At 42.6% G+C, this 21,353-nt stretch overlaps 2 protein-coding genes across 13 annotated transcripts in view; one reads left to right on the top strand and one right to left on the bottom strand.

The window, feature by feature from the left end:
- LOC127395168 (uncharacterized) overlaps window positions 1-21,353 on the top strand; it is a 1,033,854-nt gene that overhangs the window by 125,356 nt on the left and 887,145 nt on the right. The window lies entirely within an intron of this gene.
- On the bottom strand, window positions 85-14,024 carry LOC127395180 (hydroxymethylglutaryl-CoA synthase, cytoplasmic-like). 6 transcript variants are annotated; one of them, XM_051641725.1, is made up of 12 exons: window positions 13,886-14,024; window positions 12,990-13,080; window positions 12,819-12,879; window positions 7,652-8,109; window positions 7,182-7,307; window positions 6,514-6,678; window positions 5,817-5,985; window positions 5,395-5,565; window positions 4,213-4,319; window positions 3,751-3,876; window positions 3,308-3,471; window positions 85-2,264 (listed from the first exon to the last, which is right to left on the bottom strand). In XM_051641725.1, the coding sequence occupies exons 3-12, from the start codon at window positions 12,830-12,832 to the stop codon at window positions 2,169-2,171; spliced, it is 1,596 nt and encodes a 531-aa protein (XP_051497685.1). In that variant the 5' UTR covers window positions 12,833-12,879; window positions 12,990-13,080; window positions 13,886-14,024; the 3' UTR covers window positions 85-2,168. The 6 variants fall into 6 exon arrangements, with proteins under 6 accessions (XP_051497685.1, XP_051497686.1, XP_051497688.1 ...); XM_051641726.1 differs by having other exon boundaries at window positions 13,969-14,024; XM_051641730.1 differs by having other exon boundaries at window positions 2,174-2,894.

Genomic DNA, 21,353 nt, shown 5'->3' with positions numbered 1-21,353 from the left:
TGTGGGGAAGTTGAGTGAGCAGCCACATGGCTGTTTCTTTGTTGACGTGTTGGGTCCAAACCACAACAAACTCTCATGGCCAGATTAATGAACAGTGTAATTTATTGAAGCAACAGATGCACAAATTATTTTAGATTGCCAGAGATAAATTCACTGTCTGCAAAGCACATGCAAATGGATTGATACAGCTGGATTACACGCGTGTGGAACTAAAACAACTCTATAGAGTTTCCTGAGTTTCCCAGGGATGCACTCAGGATAGCCGAGTGTTCAAATCTTACCCAAAGGCATCCCTATGGGAGGGAAGAGAGGCTCAGCCTGTTGACTTGTCCCAAAGGTCAGGGGAATGGGGTCATCTGTGCAATGGTATCTTCCCTGACATCCACCCCCTCTCAGACTATTTTATAGTATTTTACTTTACAGGTGGAGCTTGAGTGACTCTAGTCATACATACCTTTATAATGGTTGGTGCAAAATTCTCTCGCTTTGCGTTTAAAGGCATAGACTAGAGAAAATTCAGTGCGCAAACTCAGTGAGGGGTGGTCACACCTTGGGCACCAGGGAAATTTTGGGATGGAGGTGTGTTTTGGTATTATAATGCGATTATAATGAGCAAAGTTCACTCTGAGGACAGCATTTCATCAACAGTTGACAGACTGTTGGCCCAGGGCATCAAATGTGCAGCTTATCAATTTTATTATGTATATTGTGTACCTTTAGATCCCTTTGTTATCACAGAGCATGGCCATGGTGTCTCCACTCTGCTCTGCCCTCTATGCAATTTCTCTTAGAGTCAGCACACCAAGTTCCCCTGATGTTGCCAGCATCTAGGGTTGCCTAGGGAATTGCCATGGTACAAACTTGTTGCACATTAGCTGCATTCCACCCTGCTTGAATGCTGTACCTTTCCTTAAAATGTGAATATAGGTTTAATTTCTAAGTCACCTCCAGCAATTAATCCACACTCAGTGAGGCTCAGGTAAGTACAAAGCAAGAACCAATCCCTTTCACATTTTCTGTGAGAAGGAAATAAAACAATAGCATCTTTCATAAGACAGTAATAAGATGAATTGTATTTCATAAGCTGGAAATCAATTCCTCCACTCTAAACAGTTTCCATCTGAAAACATTTATCTTGAAACATATGCCTGAAATAATAGTTTCCCACCAGCCTAAGCAACCCTTTCTTTCCACTTTTGTAATGGAACTTTTTGCCATGGCAATATTATTTTTTTTCTGGTACCAAGATAAGTTTCACAAGGACGATCTAAACAAAACTACTCGCAAACACTATTTCATGCATCATTGCTCCATTATTTTCAGCAGAACAAACTGATTAGTATGCATGAACTTATAATAAGCAACTATTTTACCAAGGGTTGACTGTACAAATACAGTGTTATTGAATCCTAGTGAGTGACATAATACAAACACTTAATTACACACCAAAAAATTGTAATTTAACAGGTTTTTTTGCTACTTTATATTAGATAATGTATCTTTGTAGAATTAGCAAACAAATAAAATTCAAAACTTCATTTTGTACATTAGATCAATTTAAATATATATTACAAACTTTCAAGGCTCATGTCACAGTTCATTTCCAATCAGCTTTAAAAATCTACCAGAATGGATGCCCCATTAGCATTGTATATCTACCACTTGCAAAATGGATAGCTTTTAGTTTGCATCTGGGGAGGAGGGGGAGGGGAAACCCCCACTCCTACAACATTACCAGTAGTGAGAAAGCATCACGGTTTGACTCAGGATGGGCAATTAAACCAGAGACAACAATGCTTCAAAATACAAGCCAAATTCAAAGACAGAAATAGTCTCTTAGAAATGTATTATATAAAGAATAGCAAGAGGCCAGAGCTCCAGATAAACTGATCTTCCTCCCTTCTTTAGTTTGCCAATTAAAACAGCTCCATAATATCCAGAAGCTTTATTTGAAAATTCTGCTGCCTTAAATACTTCTATTACAGTTAAACAATCCTGAAAGGTGCCAAATCAACGAACCCAAGAAATATATCCTTTTTGTTCTTTAGAAGAAACGATTACCTCCCTTCTTGTTCCTCTTTTCTCCCAGGCTGCTGTGATTTATAATGCAGGTATAAAACAGATAATATGGATGTTGGGAAGAATTACATAGTAACTAACACAGTAGGTCAGAGTTTCTTGGAAAAAAACACACCTGTCAGTCTAGCCATTCTTGATCCAGTCATTTTGACAGGAGAGATTCTATTCCAGTAATGAATGTTCCTCTATACTTTTCCCAAAACAACGGCGTGATGGAAAGTAGATTGGGAGAAGAAAGGAAAGGTGATAAAGGGAAAGACAAGTGCAGTATTCAGAAAACTGACTGCTTACTGTCAAGGCACTGAGAACCCTAACATTAAAAGCTTGGACTATTTTGCCACCCATTTTGAGTACAAGCAGAAAAGTTAACAGTATAGGTTTCAAGTCATTTAACAAGGAAAAAGCAAGTAGAAGATACTTTTTTTTCTATGTATAAAGACCTTGTAACAGATTAGAGCTACTATGCAGCAATTAAATCCAGACATGTTAAGGAAACCACAAAGCCTCTGGCAAGTTCCTCCATCTCCAGTATATTCATGATTATGAAAATACTATAACTATCAGCACACCATATTACAAGAAAACTTTTCAAGGGGTTGAATGAGCTTTTCCATGCTCCAATGAAGTACTACTTTACACTGAAATTTCAGTAGTACTGCAATCCTTTCTCTTTCACCCCTACCCTCAACAACTTTTTTCATTCCCCACCTCACAGAGGTATCTTAATGCTCCCCACTGGAAATGGCAACAGTAACACTTTCAGATTCTGTTGCTGCAGGGATTCTTGACACTTTCTTAGCAGGGCTTGGGATCTGCTAAGAAAGGGGAGGGAACCAACAAAACAAAACATTAAATGTGGTTTTCTAGTTCACAAACATTCATACTTCATGGATAGTGCAATTCTCAAACAACATTCATGCTACATTGGACAGTTTGGTCTTAAGTCATTCAAATCTGTCATGGTTTATGCAAACTGATTGCATGAAAAGAGCCAGTTTTCTTGTTTCTTTCTTGTGCAGTTTTGTTCTTGTTATGATTAAGTGTATTTTTTAAGTCCTATGCTATTTTTAATTTTTTTTACTTCTGGCTTATATGTTACATATCTTAACAAAGTACTTGATATAACTTGTTAAACCACTTTCTCTTTTAACGTTCATGCACATGCAAAGACAAACACATAAACTGTTCTACCATTTATATCAAACTATAAAGAGTGCTGAGTGTTCACCTCATGAACAATGCCTGGGTGGACAACTTCAACTCCTGCCTCTAAAGGTCCATCGATCATAAGAGGACGTCGTGCATAAGTTCTTCTGTGTTTTTCATCAACACGCACAAGGTACCATGTTCCTTCAAAGAGATTTTCCACTGAACACTGTGGAATATAGTTAGCTGTTAAAAAGCCAATAACATACTGTTAGTTGGTTCCTGGTGAGTTTTATATAACACAGGCTTTTGCAGTTTGGAAGTAGTAAGACAGAAAAAACAAGACTGCATTTTTAATTTCAGTCATATTGGACCAATGAACACAAGTACTTTAGGAGCTATTCAGAAGTACAAAGAATAAGATATTTCCTTTATTCTACACCTTAATAATTTCAAGTCATGCAAATTAAGCAACAAGTATTTTGCTGTAGGACTAGGAGTTATTTATATTTATGACATTCTTACCCAGATTATGTGCTTCCTGTCTAATTTTCATGTTTTCAGCAAAGATATCAGGTGCAATGCATTTTCTTGAGTCAAGTCTTATTTTAAGATCAGAAAGGCTGGCAGTTATTTTGTCCAGTGCAGAACCTACAATATAAAACCATCGTGTACAGTAGCACCAGTGCAGAGAACTGCACGCTAGCATGTTAGCATTCCAAGCCTATTAAAAATATTTTGCATTAGAGAAGCTAAATTTTTAGTAATTTAAAAATATGCCAAATTACTCAAGCAAAATGCTTAAAGCATATGAAGAATATTATCTATTTGCCAAAAGAGACACTTCAAACATTCCTTGGAGCTGGAACACCTTCAGTTTAACACTACTGTCTTTAGGCATTGTTCTGCAGGTTTACTTATGCTGCTGGGCATAAAAAAGCATTTAGAAGTGAATGCAGTTAATTAACATATCTTCCTTTCACTCACCAGGAGTGACATCCTGTGTAACTCTGATGGAATACAGTGTAGCAGCAAAACCAGAGCCATATGAGAACATACTAATTCTCTGTCCTGCGAGCTGCTCTGGGGAGTACCTGCAAAATCAAGCAAAAATTTTTTAAAGTGAGAATTAAGCCAAGGTGCCAATTTTAAATATCTAGAAAGCACAGCTACCTTAGAAAAAGCAGTAATCAAAATTATATTTACTACAATACACATTTAGTGTGCTAAATGCATTAATGATGACTTTTAAAAACAGGATGTCTAACACTGCTGTTACACAATGATTTTCAAAACTACCTAAGCAAAAGAGAACAAAGAAATGCTCAGAATATGATTATCTAGATGGCAACCAATTTTTGTTCTTAAGTGACCTAAAGCCTCAAATCAACTAAGTCCAAAGGAGGGCAACAAGATGATCAGAGGACTGGAGCACCTCTCCTATGAAGACAGGCTGACAGGTTGTTCAGCCTAGAGAAAAGAAGGTTCTGAGGAGACCTTATAGCAGTCTGAAAGGGGCCTACAGGAAAGCTGGAGAAGGACTTCTTATAAGGGCATGTAGTGATTGGACGAGAGGGAACAGTTTTAAACTTAGAGGGTAGATTTAGATTAGACATTAGGAAGACATTTTTTAGCGTGAGGGTGGTGAGACACTGGAACAGGTTGCCCAGTGAAGTTGTGGCTGCCCACTCCCTGGAAGTGTTCAAGGCCAGGTTGGATGGGGCTTTGAGCAACCTGGTCTAGTGGGAGGTGTCCCTGCCCGTGGCAGAGGGGTTGGAACTAGATGATCTTTAAGGTCCCTTCCAATTCAAACCATTCTAGAATTATAGTGGGATAGATAAGGCATTCAGGTTCTCTTTTCAACTGGGGTGTTGGGTGGGGGAGGGGTGTTGAGGCTGGGAAAAGATACACCCCCTTACAAATAAGATTGTACTTTGAAAGACATTAAGCTGGTGTTTCAGATCAGCTTCTGACACACAAGTTTTGAATCTGCTTGTGCTTGACCTGATAATGTATGCAGAATAATTTTCTAGCTTTAGTCTTGCTACTTAAGGCAATCTAGTAGGAAAAAGTTTGCTACATGGTGCTTTTACAAAAGGCTTTCTGAAACAAAAAATTGTCATGTGTTTACATATAAAAAGCTATGAGTTTTTCCAATTTTGTGCTTACTGAGCTAGAAGAGAGGCAAGGCAACCATAGACTGAAGTAGTATACATATTTCCATTCTGATTGGATATGAGTAGTGAAGCTTTGGTTTTCTGATTGAAGAGCTCTGCACTGGCTTTCATAAAGGCTTTTTCCACATCTCTGTCAAAATATGTATCTTCAAGTTTTACATCCCTATTAAAAGAGAATCAGAAACAGTTACTAAAATGGCAGCAAGGAAAAACACCTTGGATGTTGTAGAGAATGGCCTGTCTTCTCCCCCTACATAAGACTAAATAAACTGTCTTTTAAGCCAGCAGAGACCTTTTGCTGATTATACCCAGCAAACATCCTGACTTCCGGTGGCCTCTATGATGCTGTAGGTTCATGACAGATGTTTAACAAATTAAGACTATCTTAATAAGGAAAACAGCAGCCATTCTCACCTGAAAGCTTCCAAACCACTGAAAACACCATTTGCTGTTTCTAGGTTCTGGTCACCAAGAAAGTCATTCAGCAGTAGTCTAGCCACAGATTTCTGTACCAGTTTACAGTAGGGAGAATGAAAGATCATGAATCCAAAGTCATTCAAGGTGAAATGTCTGTCTATCCCCTCTGGAAGTAGCATAAATGTTGTGTTACAACTTATGTTTATTACTCATTTCAAGTATTAAAATAAAATAGGGGGGTGGCAGGATACCAGTCACACATCAGCATACAAAAGAGAACCATAAGACTAACTATTGTTGGCAAGTTGATTTAACACACTGCTGCTACTTGTATTTAAAAATTAGTTTCTTACTGATCTTGTGCACTATACAACTTATTATTATTAATATTGATATCTTAAGAGTCTTGGTAGAAGGGAACAATAAACTTTTAAGCACAATATTATACATTACACCAACAAAAGCTTGTAGAGACTACTGCTTGTTGACTATCAAGCACTTAGCCATACCAGAACAGAAATAAAACATTTCATTATGGGAGAGCACAAACATTTTAATTGTCTCAGAACACACAAAGAAAGGAACCATTTAACTAGTCTTTAGATTGGATGCTAAAACTTGAAAATACATTGTCTGTGTAGCTACATATTCCAATATTTGCCAGATCTTGCAATCATCAGGTGAGGCTACATACCCTTTTGCCACTGTGCATGGATTTTGTTGCGATAGACAGTATAGCAGCGATCTAATGCACTGAGGTAGCACTGTATAGATAGTTTACCATCAACTACAGGATATTCAGAAACCATATCTGGTTTATAGAAGTCATACACATGCTGCATGTGGGTTCCACGCAACCCTAATGGAGAAAAATTGACAGAAGTTGAAAATTACTTTATTCAGCTACTTTGAATCAGTTTGAACACAATGCTTAACACATGGAAAGCAAGTAATATTTGGCCTCAGTCAAGCAGGTTTTCATAGCACTTCAGGCCCTTTAAAGTAACATTTCACACAGTTCTCAATCACCTGTTACTCAAGTACAGTAAGACTGAGCATGACAAACTCTAGTAACAAATTATTTTCATCATTTCACTTTGAAAATAGAGCACTGTGTTATCCAGTTCTAGTCCACTCTCTCAATTTTATTGGAGAACCCCCAGGAAAAAAAGAGATAGAAGCATCTCTAGTTGTTTCTTGTTGCCTCCTATAACAGGACTTAGCCAAGTTAGCCCAGAGCAAGAGGAGACAAAGTACAATTTCTGACATTAGAATTTAACCCTCCAGCAACTGACAAAAACAGGGGACGGGCTTCAAAACGGATCCAGTATCTGACTGAAAAGTATCTCTCACGGGACTAACCTCTCTCAAAAATTAATGGAGCATTTGGACCAACTAGCATAGCAACGGCACCAGCTCCACCTGTTGGCCTGGCATTTCCAGTGGCATACACAGCTATGTCTCCAGCAACAACAAGTGCATAGCGCCCTGTGAAAAACACAGAAGTATGAAAAGTAGCCAAGAATCTAGCACATTTTAATATCCATCGGCAATTTTTAGACTTTGGTTATAGAGGAGATGACTCCAAGATTAAGGGGCTCTTCAATCCTGGCAGCCACCAATATTTAACAGAATATTTAACACCATTTCATTATTTTTTACATGTAACTGAACTAGGGGCAAATGGCCAGAACATTTAAGAAAAAGACTTCAGAAGCATACAAGAGTTTACCCTTTGGGTTTTATATGGCTAAACATGAACACTGTAATTGCAAGGCAGACTACTCAAAAATAGAGACTGACAACTTTTCAAGAAAATATCCTGAACTTACCATCCCATGAACTGGATTCAATCCAATTAATAGCATTAAAAAGGGCAGCGGTGCCTCCATAGCATGCATTGGTGGTGTCAATTCCTTCTACATCCGTATTACCAGATTCTTCAAAAAGTTGCATCAGGACAGTCTTTACAGATTTTGATTTATCAATTATTGTCTCTGTTCCAACTTCTAATCTCCCGATACAATCATAGGAAAGGCTGTTCCTCTCCATGAGCTTCTGAACCACAGTCAAACAGAGAGAATTAATATCCTCCCGGTCAGAGCAGAATCCCATCTTTGACTGGCCTAACCCAATGGTGTATTTGCCAGCATTCACACCATCATACTTCTCCAGCTCTGTCTGGTCAACGTACTGAGAGGGAAAATATATTTCCAGTGCAACAATTCCCACATCTTTGGGCCAACAGGATTTAGCATTCACTGGAAGAGACCCAGGCATTGTAGTAAATCTTTAAGAAAAAAAGAAAACCACAAAACCCAGCTGATTTATTCACATCCATTTTTAGAGACCTACTTCATTAATACTTTAATTTTCTGTAGATTTATAGAAAAGGTTAAGCTTTAGGAATTCTACAAATTCATTTAAAAATGGCAAGTCTTTGCCTCCAGGTGAAATGTTGGTCTGAGCATACTGTAAACATCATTAGAAGTTTTATAACATTTTATATTAAGAAGATATTTTAAGCTAAAGTATAATTTCAGCTCTGGAGATGAACATATATAGCTTAAGTCCAAGTTATTTCACTGAAGAAAAACACATGCTTAACAAATTGTTAGAAATGTACTGTTGTTTTCACACTCTAATGTTAGGAAGATAATTGTTTGTTTCTGCCATAACTTAATTAAACTTTATGGTGACTAAAGAGAAAAGTAAGATATGTGGGCACTCCAAGGACACATGGGGTGATTATGGTCCAAGAAACTGAGGGACTTAATTGAGCTCCATCCATAGTAACTGGGGGAGGTGAGATATCTGAAGCTTCCAAGGTACATGGAGCAGGATTTATGGCCCAAGATAAGACAGAACAAAGTCATTTACGGAACCAGATGGTGTAGATCATATTGGTGGTTGGGAAGACAAGCCAAGGGGGAAAGAAAGGTCAGAATTAAACTTTAATAGGTAAAAAGTAAACCCCTAGAATGGAATGTTGTAGTCCTTGGATGGCGGGTGCACCCCGAGCGTCTCGAGCTCGCATCTTTTGTTCTACCTGACCCCACCTTTTCAGGGGTCTTGACATATCTTGCGCAGACTCAGTGTGGAATTTTAGTGTTCTAGAAATGAGTCGGTGGGGCATGGGGGTCCAGGTGATCACTTGGGCCTCCCAGCTGGGTTGACTGAGCAATGACCCTTAGTTCTGCACATGTGCCCTGTTCGGTAGTCTTACAGGGGGCTTACACAAGATGGCACTCTGCCTCTGCAGGGTGCTGCTTGTATGCCACTGTTCCTTATCAAATAAGGACAATGTCCTGCCTATCAGGGTGGCCACCAAAAGAAAGGGCTCCCTTTGCAAGGACAGTGTCCAGCTTAATGGGATGACCACTGAAGGAGGGGCTCTTCTTGTGAGACCAGGGCCCAGTTTATCAGGTGGTTACCAAGTGAAGGTCTCTCCTTGCGAGAACAGAATCCAGGTGGCTTATCGAAAGAGTACTGCACCCGAACATAATGTCCATTTTGTCCGGGTGGCTGTTTTGAGACAAATATTAATGTAGGGACTCTATACCACAAACAGATGTCTTGATATCTTCAGAAATGTCTTTTTCCAGGGTGGTGATTCTAACATAACGGACAAAGGGAGAAGGGGAAAAAGAGGAAATGGCATGGGTAATCATGCATCGCACAATGGATAGGCCAACTATCAAAAATAAAAGCCCTGCAAACAAAGTTAGTCCTGTGTTCATCAACCATGCTCCCCACCCTGTAAATCCCAAAGACTGTAGGACAGATGATAGACACGAATCTTGACTCCAGCTGTCAAATTAGTCCTTTGGTTGCATGGCTTGGAAGAGTTCTGTTGTTTGGTCAGCTATTTCCTTCATTTTTTGCTCGAGCTTCTTCAATTGATGTGGTGGGGATACAACATTCTGCATCGGTTAAATTCAACATCCCACAGACTCCTTGTTCTTTAATCACTATCATATCCAAAGCTAAGTGGTTCTGAAGTGTCATCTTTCACACTTGCTGTACCTGTAAATTTAATTCTCCAAAAGCATATCTAGTCCAATTACTCAAAAGACATACTTGCCAAGTTATGTTCTCTAACACAAATTGATGCCTTTTTATAGTTACTTATGGGGTAAATATGTTTTCCAACATTAGAGATATTAATTGACCCTTGGTATAATAATCTGGTGTTACAATTCCATGCATTGCCCAACTGGGACGCTCTTTAGGCAAGTTTGCTTCTCAGCATGATTGTGGGGAAGTAGCTGCAAAATTGAAAATACAAGCATGGCCACTCTGGAGCAAAAGATTTGTTAAGAGAAGCTGGAAGCAGAGGGTGGCCTGTCACCTGAAGGGCATGTGAAACAGTTATCTCTGCATGTGGTCTGTGCCACACTAGACTAGAAAAAGACCCCCCTACAAGACCCCCCCACTTCACTTCTGTGAGGGAAAAGGACTTTGGGATACCTGGTCCTTTTAGGAAATCAGAAGGGAAACAATATGTATTGGTGGGAGTAGAGGTAGTATCAGGGTTAGTACAAGCAGAAGCTGTAACACAAGCAACAGGAGACAGTACAGTAAGGGTCTAAAAATATGGTTTAGTTTTTTAGCTAAACCAAAGTAAATTCAATCAAATAACAGTACCCACTTTTCTGCCAGGATAGTCCAAGAATGGGCAAAGACTGAAGGAGTTCAGTGGGTATTCCATACTCCCTATTACCCACAAGCAAATGGGATAGTAGAAAGAACAAACGGTCACCTTAAATGATTCTTAAGACCCCAAGATTCAGGGTGATCAGACTGGCTCTGGGATGCAACGACTAAGGTAAATGATCAGTGGGGAGTAAATGGATGTCCACGACTTAAAGTATTTTGCCCCAAAGCACCAACTATTCTCCCCACAAAATGATGGGCCTGATGATCCCAGGAACCCTTTTCACTATCCAGACCAACCAGTGCTGGTAGACCTACCTACAGTGGGGCAAGTCCCACTGGTACTAAAGACTCCCATAAATGGGAGCCCATGACAGAGAACATAAAATTAACACCAGGTGGATAGTCCCCTCTTTTTAAAACTGGTTCTGGTAGAGCCGGGTTTTCTTTTCTCTTACAGGAAAGGAATCCACTGAATACCAGAGAGGCCCGCAACAAACCGGAGGCTTATGCTGCTTTTGATTTTTTCAGTCATTTATACAATTTTTAGTATTGTATTTTTCATAGTATGTATATATTATCACCTCTCTCATTGTTTTGGATGACCTGTCTCTTCTTCCTTAGTATCAAGGGAGGAGATGAAAATGTTGCACATAATCTAGCATGGGACTTGATTCAGGGTTTTACACACATGTGGAATAATACAGATCAAGGACTATGTATTGCTATGCCTAGATCTGCTAAAGATAGTTTACGGTTTTTTGCTATTCCTATTAACTTGTCCTTTGTGTTTAATATGACTAAGGTAACACGCCCTGTCTATCTGCCAAAATTGTGGATTCAATATTATTATAATACCAGGATATGGTGGACTAAAATCTCACGAGTTGAAGGAGTAGAGGAAGTATGGATGCCCATAAATAAATACCTCCTCAATGCCAACCTATTTGGCTGAATATGTAAAGCTGCTATTCTGGCATTTGATCTGACCATCCCATATCAAGTATTGGGACCCAGATCACTAGTTGCTTCTGGAAACACGTGGAATGTGGTGGTAAAGTGTGGGCATCAGCTACGGGACCCACGCGGCCTTGATCTTGACAAACTACAGCTGTGCCCTTGGCAGTTAGAGAAAAACATGTTTGTGGGAAAAGAAGGTATGAGAGAGATACGGATGTGTGTTGACATTCTTGTAAGAAAATGTAAGAAACTTGTAACCTATCACAAAGTAAGATAGAACGGGTGAACAGAAGCTGTTAACCAATGGGACGGAAGCGTAAGGCGCGTGGACAGGAGAAAAAGGTATAAGAATGCGATGCAACCTATTAATAAAGGCTGTTACTTGTGACCATCACGGCGTCCCAGTCCCTTGCTCCGCCGCAGTAAAGAACACATTCCTGAACAACAGAGGGAGATGGTCTTGTGAGGACTATCCCTGGGATTAAAAATTTGATCACCTTAGTAAACCTGACTATTATGAGGCAAATTATGTCACAAATTCGACAGTGAACTGGTGTGTGGAACTTCCAAAGACTGTTGCCACCTGTCACAGTTTGACGCGGGAACGGCAATTAAGCCAGAGACAACAATGCTCTCGATCCCCTCCCCCTCCCACCCAGGGAGGGAAGGAGAGAGAGAATGAGAGAGAGACTCTCTGGATTGAAAACTAAACTACACAGATTTAATTAAACACTAATATGTACAAAAATATGTACAATTATATACAAATGTGTTCAGGAATGTGCAAGAGCCTCTTGCCTCCCCCCACCCCCAGCAACTCCCACAGCACTCTCCTTAGCTGGAACAGTCCCAAAAAGTCCTGGAGCACTGCTGGAGAGAGCGCAAAGTTATGAGGGTCAGCAGAGCTCAAGCCTAAGGGTTGACGGCGATGAATGGACGGAGCCCTCCCCGGATGCCAGCCATGGACGGAAGAGAAAGGAAGAAGCAGGAAGTTGTCTTCTGTGATCTCTGACCTTCCTCTGAGCTTACATAGATATATGGAATGGAATATCTCTGGCCAATTTTGCTGTCTGTCTAATTCAGCCTCCTACAAGGGGGGTGTGTCATAGATCTTCCCGTAGTGTCTGAGCCGGGAGAGGAAAGGTGCGACCTTGAAGACCCAGCAGTTACAAAAACATTCCATTCTTATCAGCCTTAGTTAGAACACACTGTGACTAGTTAAAAGAAACCTTGCTAAAGAAAAAACAAAACAGTAAGAGGAAAATTGGCTTCATCCTGGCTCAAACCAGGACATTCCACCCCTTATTCCATACCATATATTACATATAGGCTCTATATTTTACCAGCTGTCAAATTAAGGATTCTCCCCCAGAGTCAGATTACCTTGAGGTACACATTGTACTTCACCATCCTCCATCATCACACACCAGGTATGTCCAGGTCCCTGAGCAAAAGCAACACCCCGGACAGGTTTACCTTTGCCTGAAGCAGGATAGACCCAAACACTTTAACCCAGCAGGTTTCTTTCACGTACCACAGGGACTTTATCCCCACCTGCAGTATGTAGAAGGTCTGACTGAGCAGGACCAGCCCGATTGATGGATCCCCTGGTATTAACTAACAAGATTCCATCGCCGAGTTTTTACTGAAAAGGAAGAAGTACTCAAAAGTATTATTTCTTTTACAACACTGAGAATCCAAAGTGCTTTAATATGAAGAAATGAGAAGCCTGCTTTGTGTTCCCTTAAGATTCTGTAAATTTAATGTCACCATATTCTAGGATATACTATATCCTATTACTTTAACCTGTATTATGTATTATGCAGACAGGCATAATTTTCCTGTACTTTTGCTCACATCCTTACAGAACACTTGTCCCTTTTGTGCCCTGCTGTACCACCACATTGATCTTACTCAGCTTCTTCCATAAAATCACAATGAGCTGTATAAAGGAATAAAGCCTTTCTATGCAGAAATTATGACTTTACGTGATGCATGTTAAAACAAGTGTTAGGAAAACATCAAAAGTGTCTTCTGCTACATGCATGGTTGGATATCAAAGTCTTACATAAGACCTAAAGTAAGAGTGCATGGCTCACTGTTCATTTAAACTGCATCTAACAAAGTTTCAAACATACCTATGATGCACCTAGAATAATCCATTTTAAAGTGTTTAACTTATAGTGTTTATTCATATTAAAACATATAAATAGCAGAAGGCTGCTATTTAAAACTGCTTACTGGAACACCGCCGAACAGCATATTGTCACAAGATTTCGAGCAAGAAAACAAATTTCGCATTATTTGTGTGCTCTGCTGCCACCCGAGGCTCACGATTTCGCATCCGCTCACCCGAAAGCGCAGTGCCCACACACGCCACGCCCCCCGCCGAGCAGACCCCGCCACGCTGCTAAGGGTACCCCCACGCCTCAAGGATTGTTACCCCTGACCTGGCCGGGGAGACTGCGAAAAGCCACCGGGATAGGGGTGTCGCGCTCCACCCGCAGCGCAGGAACCGCCCGCGGTCCCGGACCTTGCACGTTGCGGAATGCCGTGGCCAGCTCCCGGGTGAGCGTCCGACTCGGGCAGAGGCAGATGAACAGCACGCAGGCGCGAAAAGCCTGCCTCCCTCCACCCCCTTTCCCCAGGCGAGGCTTCGGCCGCAGCGCTCCCGCTATGCCGGCTCAGCCCAGCCCACACCCCTGCGGGGTCGGAAGGGTTAGTGGACCAGAGCGTTCACCTGCGGACTCCCCCCATTCTAACGGGGTCCCTTGAGGTGAGGACAATATAGATTGTCTTAAACACCTTCCCTCCATGCTGGTGCAAGCTCAATAAAAGCTTGAAATAAAACCCACCAGCATCCAAAATTCCTGGTTTTGACAGTCCTTGACTACAGACTATCCTATGCTGTTGGCACCTTACCTTTATTACCATTTCATCTTTAAAGTTTCTCAAATGCTTTTAAGTTGCACCTTTTTGCACACCTAAGCCACAGCAGTAAAGGGAAACAGCACCATCACTCTTTTTAAACTAGCTGGACTCCAAAAAAAAAAAAAAAAAAAAAGGCAAGGAAAACAGAATGCCTGCCTCCAGGAAGCTGACCATAGTGGGCAGGATTAAGGACTTGTCATGGCACAGGCTTACACTGTGAGAAAGAGTGGCAGCCACAGCTTTCTTGAAGCTACAGCTGAGGAAGGGAGCACGATGGCCTGGAGACCTCCCAAGAGCTGCCAGGGCAAGTCCACATCACCTCTCAGCAGCACAACTAGCAAGTTACACACCTCCTGGGGACAAGGAGCAGCACTGAGTTTCAGACCTCGCTCCAAGAGCTGTATTTTACCCCAAATCCGCACAGACACTGAGGAGGAGAATGGTGGTTTCCTGCTCCTTTTATGAATGCAGACACACCACTAACAGTGAGATTTGCAAGGTCCCAGCTGGGAAAATGACTTTGGGGTCCAGCCTTCTTTGTGGCATAAAACACCTCCTTTTCTTTGAAAGAGGACAAAAGGGAAATACAAACAACTGCCAGCAGACTTCAGGCAGGTCCCAACTCAGCACAGTGCCTGGCAGCAGCCCTGAGGCTGAACCTTCTACCTGTAGCAGAGCTTGTTTCTGCTCAAAGAGCTGAAAATATAAAAGTCAAAAGCTACAGAGACTCTTATATGTTTATTTAAGTTATATACTAAAAGACAACACATGACAGCACATAATGGACTGGGCCTGTAGCAGACATGGAACAAGAGCTGTTTTTAAACCAGGCAGGGAATTATTAGGAAATTCAGTATGCCAAAAGGATTTGCATTATTGGTGAGGGCTGAGGTGAACTGTGTTTGTTCATTACAGAACTCTGAAATCAAAACTGGCATTTAATTCCATACTACTTGATGCAGTTCTCATCAGAAAACTTTTTGCAGAAGACAACTAAAAGGAGACTTTCTATGGCTCACCAAATACCATCTAACATAGCAACAGTCAGGGCTATCAGGTTATACTTTATAAGTTTGCTCTGATCGCTTAAGAAAATGGGACTAAGTCAGTTAGTCATTACAGGGGAAAAAAATATATTTACTTGATGCAAAACAAAACAGCCTTTTGTCCTCTTAGTCAAACTGCAAACAAGATTCCATTGCTGAGTTTTTACCGAAAAGGAAGAAGTACTCAAAAGCACAAAGTGCTTTAATATGAAGAAATGAGAAGCCTGCTTTGTGTTCCCTTAAGATTCTGTAGGGAATTATGAGCATCATAAGACAGCCACTACTGTTAGTGCTTCCAGATACCAGAAATGCATTCCCCAAAACAACTGGTGGCTTTGATTGCCTTTATTAAGAACGAGATGTTCCGTCAACAATTTGACTTCATTATTAAGTTTTTAATTAATACAAAATACTTGACTGAAAGTTAGAAAATAAAACCCAAGCCTGTTTTCCACAAGTAAAACATTTGATTTTTTTTTTATTTATTTCTGGAAGACTTGTAGAACAGACTTTGTTCATGAAAGCAAAGCCACTTCAGGCTGTTTTTCAGACGTTAAACAGTGATGATCTGGTAGCTTCAGTTATAGCTTCATTTACATAAACCTAGTTATTCCCACACAGATAAAAGGTTTATAGGTATCAAGTACATGCAGAACACTCGTCGTATCACGAGAGGTCAACTGCTTTTACCCGGATTGCTGCAACTCACCACAGCGTGGACCATGCAGGAACATAACCATATCCCCCACTCACCTCTGAGCCAAAAGAATGAGACAAAGTGATAAACAAGCAAACAGCGTAAAAAACCCACCAAACTACAGAAGACAGTATCTTGAATTGATTCATAAAGATGTCTCTGAAGCATCTCTCCCCGCGGACAGACGGAGCCCTCCCCGGACGCAGCCATGGAAGGAAGAGAAGGAAGAAGAAAAAAAAAAAAAAGGAAGTTGTCTTCTGTGATCTCTGACCTTCCTCTGAGCTTACGTAGATATATGGAATGGAATACCTCTGGCCAATTTTGCTGTCTGTCTAACTCAGCCTCCTACAGGGGGGTCATAGATCTCCCCATAGTGTCTGAGCCAGCAGAGTGAATGTGCGACCTTGAAGACCCAGCAGTTAAAAAAAGACTCCAATGTCTTATCAGCCTAGCTAGAACAGAATGTTGCTAGTTAAAAGAAAGCTCACTGAGGGGGAAAAAAAAAAAAAAAAAAATCAGTAAAAAGGGAAATTGGCTTCATCCTGGCTCAAACCAGGACACCTGATTTTTGGAAGGGACCCATGTGTTCCACCTGCCATGTGAACCACAAGGGTTTTCCTTCCCTGATATGCAAATGATCAGATGTTAGTGAATGTTCCCTAAGTCCGATTTGGCAAAGATTATATGAAGAAATGACTGTTTTACACCGCTCACGGTTGACAGGCCACCCACAGGCTTGTGCCTCTTTGTATAATTCAAAGATTCCTGAATGGCCCCTCTTACAGTGGAGCCATTCAAGCCATCTTTTCCATTCCTGATTTTCTCCTTCTGTGATACCTGATCGGATTTCTTTCACATCAATCCTAGCTAGCTCATCAACATAGTTATTCCACTTACTAGCTTCATTTTTCAAATTAGTCTGGTGAGAAGGAATACACCCTACATGAAAATTAGGGTTCTCTTTAGCAGTGTTCAGTATTTGTTGCCATTTTTCTTTATGCCAAACTGGCACTCCATTAATTTCCCAATTATTACTTTCCCAGAAAGCAATCCATTCTACATAGCCCTTAAAGACTGCAAAAGAATCTGTGTAAATGTACACAGCGACCTTGGAGGCTTTTTCTCTTACAAAAACATTAAGAACAGCGGCAGTGGTGGCGGGGGGGCGCCGGCGGTAGCGGCGGCGGCAGGGGCGGGAGGGTAAGTCGTGTACTCGGTCAGTAAAGGCTTCGCTGTCGAGCCCTGGTTTTGCAGGTCGAGGTCGTTAAGCTTATCTAAAACTTTTCATCAATTCTTCCACCGATCCCTGCGGCGCCTCATGATGACCGGGTGTCGCTGCTGCTCTCGTAGATGACGTAGATACGGGCGACGGTGGGTACAGTTCCGCCTTTGGTCTGCAGGCGGGACCGCCCTCTTCTTGGTTTTGTGCGGCTTCACTTCCGCTTCAGCTTCAGTCGGCTTTGTTCCGTCCTGCTGTGCACTTCCGGTCGTCAGGGCGGTGACCGGCCCCGGGAGGTGCCCTGACGGCAGCGGCGGGGGGACACAGCCAGAACCCGCGGACCCGGTATCGCTTCGTTTTGGCCAAAAGGATTTACAGGGGAAGAAGAGGCTGCGGCAGCACCGCTCTTATCCTCCCCATTAGGATTTAAGGCAGCGAAAGCAGAAGCGGCAACGACCCGGGCGACCCGCTCCCCTTTCATAGAACATAAGGTTTCTCTGATCAATTTCCATAATGTAGAATATTTGCTAGCCTCTTTTCCATCTTTTCCTCCGCTGCTGATGTTATCCCATAGGCTTAGACCTATGGCTTCCCAGGTGGACAACTCGAACGCTGTACCGATCCCAGAGATTAAGTTTCTGTCCCGTGCCCATTGCAACAAGCCTTTAAGTGCTTGCATCTCATAAGGAATTCCTCTCACAGAGAGTATAAGTTGGAGGAGCTTCACTACTGCTTCCTCTTCTTTGGTAAGCGTAGACCCCATCTCCTCCCCGACCGCTCACTTGCCTTTTAGTGAGAAGAGTAGTAAGTCCGAGGTGCACCTCTAACCCGCCGGTTGCGGGCCGCTCCGCTGGGCACTGCGGAACGAAGCCGTCGGGGCAACGGCTGATTTCGGCCGGTACCATCTCCCCCCTCTTCGTCCTGCCTTCTTCACGCTGTCCGGCAGCTTTAGCAGCGAATCTGAGGGTCCCTGTTCGGGCGCCAGTTGCAGGAGGATAAACCAAGGACAGACACACTCAAACCAATATGATTGGGTGCTGACAATTTAATCTGCGCGCCAAGCTTTCTTATATAGCCTCTTGTTGTGTACACGCGACCGAAACCACTCTTGTCATTGGTCAATTCTCATAAAGCCTGCCACGACGTAAACAGTGATTGGTTCCTAGCACGCACATGCGCAGTCATGACTCTCCGCCTCACTTCCTTCTTTGACACATCCGGAAGTTGTTTACTTCGCTGCTCACTTTTTTCAGTTGGTATCCATGGCAACGGCCTTGGCGAGGCCCCGATGTTTACAGTAAAGGCTGGATTGCTCACATATCCACTGCTCGCTAAAAAAGCCCTCTACAGTTATGGATGTCATGCTCAACATTAAAGGGGCCCTTCCTCCAGCCAGGTGGAGAGGGATAATTGAGTTTACTGGACAGCATGGATTTGATGGCCTGGCACAATAGAACCACAGAGTTCTAGAGCCCTGGTGGACACTGGTGCACAGTGCACTTTGATACCATCCAATCACAAAGGGGCAGACTCCATTACCATCTCTGGAGTCATTGAAAGGTCTCAAGAACTGCCTGTATTGGAGGCTGAAATTCCGTAACTGGGAATGATTGGGAGACCTGCCATATAGTGACTGGCCCAGATGCCCCATGCATCCTTGGTATAGACTTTCTCCAGAAAGGCTATTTTGAAGACCCAAAAGGGTATAATTGGGCCTTTGGAGTACCAGCTGTGGAGACTGAGGGCATTAACCAGCTGTCTACCCTGCCTTTTCTCTCAGATGACCCTTCTGTGGTGGGCCTGATGAGGGTGAAGGAACAGCAGGTACCAACAGCTTCTATTGCAGTACATCATCGGCAGTACCACACCAACAGAGACTCCCTGCCCCCCATACATAACCTGATTCATCAACTAGAGAGCCAAGGAGTGATCAGCAAGATTCATTCACCCTTTAACAGCCCTATATGGTCAGTGCAGAAGCCTGATGGAGAATGGAGATAAACTGTGGACTACTGTGATCTGAATGAAGTTATACCACCCATGAGTGCTGTGGTTCCAGACATGATGGAAATTCAATATGAACTGGAGTCCAAGGCAGCTAAATGGTATGCTGCTATTAACATTGCTAATGTGTTTTTCTCCATTCCCATGGCAGCAGAGTGCAGACTGCAATTTGCTTTCACCTGGAGGGATGTCCAGTATACCTGGAATCGACTGCCCCAGGGGTGGAAGCACAGCCCTAGCATCTGCCATAGAATAATCCACAGTGCGCTGGAGAAGGGTGGAGCTCTGGACCATCTGCAATACATTGATGACATCGTTGTATGGGGTAATACAGCAGAGGAAGTCTTCGAGACAGGTCAAAAGGTAATCGACATTTTGTTAGAGGCTGGCTTTGCTATAAAGAGAAGCAAGGTCAAGGGACCTGCCAGAGAGATCCATTTCCTAGGAGTTAGATGGCAAGATGGGCGCCAACACATCCCAATGGATGTAGTCAATAAATCAGCAACTATGTCTCCACCCACTAATAAGAAAAAGACGCAAACCTTAGGCACGGTGGGTTTTTGGAGAATGCGCATATCCGGGTACAACCAGATTGTAAAAACCCCTCTACGAAGTGACCCGAAAGAAAATAAGTTTTTCATGGGGCCCTGAACAAAAACAGGCCTTTGAACAGATAAAGTTATAGATACTCCATGCAATGGCCTTGGGACATGTTCGAAAGGACAGGAAATTAAAAACGTGCTCTACACTGCAGCTGGTGAAAATGGTCTTATCTGGAGCCTCTGGAAAAAAGCACCTGATGAGACCAGAGGCTGTCCCCTAAGATGTTTGAGCCAGCAATATAAAGGCTTGGAGGCCAATTATACCTCAATTTAAAAAAAGATACTGGCTGCCTATGAAGGACTTTGTCACGGTTTTACTCAAGATCAGCAATTAAACCAATGACAACAATGCTCTCGATCCCCTTCCCCTCCCACCGAGGTAGTGAAAGGTGAAAGAGGATGAGAGAGGGTTCCGGATTGAAAACTAAACTATACAGCTTTAATGAAATACTAACTGTGACTACACCTAAATACTAATGGTGATGACACCAAATTGGGGAGAGCAGTTGGCACTCTCGAGGGCAGAGAGGCCCTGCAGAGGGATCTGGACAAATTAGAGAGCTGGGCAATCACCAATCGCATGAAGTTTAACAAAGGAGAAATACCGGATTTTGCACCTCAGACACAGTTACCCTGGATATACATACAGTCTGGGGAGCAAGAGGGTGGAGAGCAGCCCTGCGGAGAGGGATCTGGGGGTTCTGGTCGATGGCAAGTTGAACATGAGCCAACAGTGTGCCCTGGCAGCCAGGAGGGCCAACCGAGTCCTGAGGTGCATCAAGCACAGCATTGCCAGCCGGTCAAGGGAGGTGATTGTCCCACTTTACTCTGCAGTGGTGCGGCCCCATCTTGAGTACTGTGTGCAGTTTTGGGCGCCACAGTACAAAAAGGATATAAAGCTACTAGAGAGTGTCCAGAGGAGGGCCACGAGGTTGGTGAAGGGTTTAGAGTGGATGCCATATGAGGAGCAGCTAAAGGCACTTAGTCTGTTCAGCCTTGAGAAGAGGAGACTGAAGGGAGACCTCATCGCAGCTTACTGCTTCCTCATTAGGGAAGGAAGAGGAGTAGGCGCTGACCTCTTCTCTCTGATGACCAACGATACGACCTGAGGGAATGGTAGGAAGATGTGCAGGGGGACGTTTAGGTTGGACATTAGGAAGAGATTCTTCACCAGAGGGTGGTGGAGCACTGGAATAGGCTCCCCAGGGAAGCAGTAATGGCACCAAGCCTGACAATATTCAAGAAACATTTGGAAAATGCCCTCAGGGACATGGTGTGAACTTTGGGGCTGTCCTGTTCTGGGGCGGGAGTTGGACTTGGTGATCCAGGCTGTCCGAGGAGGTGGTTGAGCCACCATCCCTAGAGACTTCTAAAAAGACAGATGTGGTGTCAGGAGACAAGGTTTAGTGGTGGATACGG

Source organism: Apus apus, chromosome W, assembly GCF_020740795.1.
Source record: "Apus apus isolate bApuApu2 chromosome W, bApuApu2.pri.cur, whole genome shotgun sequence".
NCBI classification, from domain to species: Eukaryota; Metazoa; Chordata; class Aves; order Apodiformes; family Apodidae; genus Apus; species Apus apus.
The sequence above is the reverse complement of the archived record's forward strand: the minus strand, read 5'-3'. Positions and strand labels throughout refer to the sequence as shown.

Bases quoted from the DNA above. Each gene is read 5' to 3' on its own strand.
- LOC127395180 (XM_051641725.1), bottom strand. The intron at 7,308-7,651 runs GTAAGTTCAGGA...TGTTTTTCACAG, and splicing joins TGAATCCAGTTCATGGGATG to GGCGCTATGCACTTGTTGTT. The intron at 3,877-4,212 runs GTGAGTGAAAGG...TTTATATTGTAG, and splicing joins TACACAGGATGTCACTCCTG to GTTCTGCACTGGACAAAATA.